Genomic DNA, 4,111 nt, shown 5'->3' with positions numbered 1-4,111 from the left:
AATAATATATATATATATATAATAGAAACAGCTCTGATGTAACACCAGAGACCTGAAAGGATGTTCTAAGAAAAGTCTCACATCCGTTCTGCAACCGACTTCCAACATGTAGCTCAGTATGCCCACCTCTAACCACTGGCCAGAGGGTCTTCCCCAGTGTCATACCAGGCTCCTCATCATCCCCCACACACAGGACTCAGCTCTCCATCGGGTCTACTTGCACAGAAGATATGCTGAAGAGGAAGGTCAAGTCCTGCTTGAATGGGATGAGGAGCAACAGCTGAAGAGGAGAGGACATTGCAACCACTCTGAGTGTCCTGGCCCAAGGAAACTTGAACCAACTGTAGCTCTCAAGCCAGACTCAATTCATTCTGGAGAAAGACAAACTAATGCACACACTCCTGAGTGATCTGTTTAAAAAAAAATTTATTGAAATGTAAAATACTTAATAGAAAACAATATCAGAGCCTCCTCAGAGGGGGAGCTCACCACATCGAGCATAAAAAAGGGACCAGCAGGATGCACAGACTGAGAAGGCACCGCTCGCCCATGGCTCCTGGCTCACGTGGACAGTCACATCAGTCAGAGGACTGACTGGCAGATCTATATCATCGTCAATAAAATATTCAGAAAGCCTTTGGGGAAAGAGAGCAACATCACAAAACACAGCCCTTTCTCTAGATCATTCTGCACAAAGTTCAGGGGCACTAGACACAGAAACTAAGAGCTGTGAGATATGTCCCAGTTGCATCTGCATCTTCTTAAAGGTCAGGCATCAATTTTTCAGGCTCCTGCACTAAAAGGCTACTGGACTTAAGTACTGTTCAGTACTATTGAACTAGAAGGGCTGAGGAGGTATCCTAGGAGTTAAAATCAGGAATTTTTGTGGTTTCTGAAGTGTGGAATGAATTCTGGGAACTTAAATGCTTTAAAAAAAATAATACTGAGAATCAAAAGCTGCCATCCTGGGACTTCGAATCACCGCTTCTGACCGCATGCCCTATCCCTCCAGATCCAGCAATCTCTGTCGGGTTTCCAGAACGATTTCCTCCATCACCTCTGGTCTGAGAATGTCCTTGATCTGGCAAGGAAAGAAGAGTAACATTGGCACCAAAAAGCAAACACTACTGTTGCACTCTCTGCGGGGACAAGGGGCCTGGGCACACAACAATGAGTAGCAAGCGAGTTTAGAGGGCTGTGATCAAATAAGACTATCATGGCAGAGAATCTGAGGTAAAGTCAACTTTGCCAGAGTAAGCAATTCTTACAGAGACCATAAGAAATCAAAGGATATGCGACTAACAACCCCTGACCTCTCCTGAAGGACACACACCAGTATTTGGGAAGGGGAGAGATTACTTAAACAGAAATATAGCTCAAAAAATATCCCATCTGGCTGAGTACGCTGCTGCTGTGAATGAAAGCAGAAGACAATTCAGATCTCAGCCGTTTGCGAGAAGAGAGTTGCCAGTGATTGTGCCATCAGAAATCACAGAGAGAAGCTATCCAGCCAGACGTCAAACTGAGGGAGCCTTCCAGGAGCGCGGGATGTGGATACACAAGACCGGTCTCGGTACGATACGTGACACTTACTTGTTCATTTGTTCTTAAAGTGCACCGTACCCTCAGACAATCCCAAACTCAACGTTGTTTTCACAGGGATCACAAAGGGTCCATAATCCCAACAAGGGATACACCCCTATCAAAAAATGGATTTAGGAATAGCTGGACTTTGAAGGAAGCAGAAGCCTTTGAACTATCTCTGAAAACGTGCGAGGCAATTTATGTTATGCAGAAGTGGGGAAGTTCATGCTGTCACTGCAGGATGCCTTGGAAAGCCGAAAGGAAGCCCGACCACCTACCTTCCTGACTCCAGCAGCAGCTGATGCAGTCTTTCTGTTCCCTTCCCACAAAAAGGAATAACGTAAATAACACTGGTTTCTATACCTGGTGAGGAAGGGAGGCTTCATAGCAATACAGGATGCTGGTGTCAAAGAGCATCAACTTCTGAGTAACCAGAGCCACGATGCAGTTTCGGAGCCGTGAGATCACCTCCCGGTCAGACAGGGGAACTGGCTGACAAAGGACAGAGAAAAAGAGATGAACACAAAGGACAATAACGCAAACCGACTGTAAAAAAGCTTTGCCACAAATCGAATACCGAACCTTCAAAGTCTAAGGTTACTCATGGGCCCCTGACTACATTAGACTAAAAAAACATCGTTGGCAGGAGAAGGTTCATCTTCCCTGAAGCCTCACCTCCAAGTTGGTGGTGAAGCCCCCTGCTTCTTCATCTTTCTGCTCTGGAGTCGGGTAGATCCAGATGAAACCGTTGTTGCCGAGGATCACGGATGCACCACAGGGCAAGTCGTGGAAGTGAGTCTTCTGGCGTTTCACAAGGGAGGGCGAGACCTGAACAAGCACACCCTGGCCAAGCTGAAGAGGAGACCAGAAGAGTCAGGACGACAGACATGAACCACCGTAGGTAACATTAAGCCACCAACAAGCACTCCATTCCTGGTCTAGGAATCAGTTAATTTTAACATCTTTTCCTGGGAAACAGTGATCAGAAAACCTGCCTGCCTCTGGGAGGATTAGCTCATGCCTGTGCAGCCCTTTGAAGATGAAGGATGCTCTAAATGCTTAGCACAAATGTTAATAATATCTTGATCGTAACTACACATCAACCATCCCTGCTGAAATGTGAGGAGTGAGAGGCCCAATTTAGCAGAACACTTTCCCTTTTAATCCAGTAACTGTCCTTCACCCTTTGCGCAATAAGCACATTTCACTTTCGTCTTTTAAGTGCTAATACCCTTGGTCTGGTAATCCCATACTGCAGCCTACGCTCCAATGGCCCCTTGGCTTATTTCAATGCACAAAACCGGAGATAAATGCCAACTGCATAAAACCTAAAAAAGAGCCCTGGAGAGAGAAAGAAGTCACAGGGCAACGGCCTGCAGAAGAGGAGCAATGAAGCTTGAGTCAGAAGATTCTTCTCCCCAGCGCTGAAGCCGCAAGCTGCCAGTGGGGGAAACGGGACTCGCAGGCTGCAATCACGGACAGGGAGAGCAGCAGCTTGAAGGGCAACTCAAGGGCACTCCCTCTGTTTTGGGGAATCCCTGCTTGACACACCCACATAGGAACTAGACTCTTCCTAACCTGCAGGAATAGGTTTTAACAACACCCTGCCCTACTCCAGAGCTCTTTTCTTTAAAATCCCTCCAAAAGGCCTTACACGAGTCAACTGGAGCAGGATCAGGCCAAGACCGAGTGCTTCTGAACACCTTACCTTCCCGTACTTCAGGCTCCGCGTGTGCAGTGATACAGCCCCATCAGAAAAGACAGACTGGACCTCCGCCTGTCGGTGCCACTTAAGGAAACACGGTCACTAATGCTGCCCAGTGCCACCAGCTGCCCCCAGCAGAGAGCTCTCACTACCAGCCAGGCTCGCTGCAGTCTGGCTCTTCTCCCCATGCCCTTGGCCCTTCTGAGTGGAAGGATACACTGATGAGGTCCCCTTCCTGCAGATAGTCCCTCATTGCAAGCTCATCTTCTGCTGATCTCCTTCTCTGAAACACACAACACAAGAAAAGCCACACAAAGCTCGAAATGAGAAAACGTCACTTCGTACCCACACTGTGGGGGGCACCTTAGGATGCCGTGCAAAACACAGTCTGGTCCCCAAAGGTAAAATCAGGCACACTAGTACACCCTGAGATCACAGAATCCTAGAATGGCCTAGGCTAGAAGGGATCTTAGAGATCATTGAATCCAACCTCCCTGTCGTGGGCAGTGACGCCTCTCAAATAGACCAGGCAACACATGGGGACTGAACGAGGATCACTGTTTATATCCAAATAATGGTGAGCTAAAGATACTAGAGTGCCACAGACCCACATAAAACCCAAGACAACCCTTGTGCGAACTGCGAGAAGGGCTCCAGAGCTTCCCAGTGCCTCAGCTTCTGCCGTGGAAGCAGAACTAGGCCGGGCTCCAGCACTGCTCTGCCTGAACCACACTCACCAGCTCCCCACCAGGTAAATTCATAGACGACAGCAACAGGACCGAATCAAGCCTGGAATTCGTTTCTACTTTCCATCGCTTCTGC

The 4,111-nt window shown here is 47.9% G+C and overlaps 1 protein-coding gene across 1 annotated transcript; it reads right to left on the bottom strand.

The window, feature by feature from the left end:
- Positions 1-730: 730 nt before the first annotated feature.
- Positions 731-4,105, bottom strand: EXOSC2 (exosome component 2). The gene is made up of 6 exons (XM_009868985.1): positions 4,027-4,105; positions 3,507-3,572; positions 3,293-3,361; positions 2,260-2,436; positions 1,948-2,076; positions 731-1,081 (listed from the first exon to the last, which is right to left on the bottom strand). The coding sequence occupies exons 1-6, from the start codon at positions 4,048-4,050 to the stop codon at positions 1,001-1,003; spliced, it is 546 nt and encodes a 181-aa protein (XP_009867287.1). The 5' UTR covers positions 4,051-4,105; the 3' UTR covers positions 731-1,000.
- Between the last annotated feature and the right edge of the window lie 6 nt (positions 4,106-4,111).

The sequence above is a fragment of the Apaloderma vittatum genome, unplaced genomic scaffold, assembly GCF_000703405.1.
Source record: "Apaloderma vittatum isolate BGI_N311 unplaced genomic scaffold, ASM70340v1 Scaffold43174, whole genome shotgun sequence".
NCBI classification, from domain to species: domain Eukaryota; kingdom Metazoa; phylum Chordata; class Aves; order Trogoniformes; family Trogonidae; genus Apaloderma; species Apaloderma vittatum.
The sequence above is the reverse complement of the archived record's forward strand: the minus strand, read 5'-3'. Positions and strand labels throughout refer to the sequence as shown.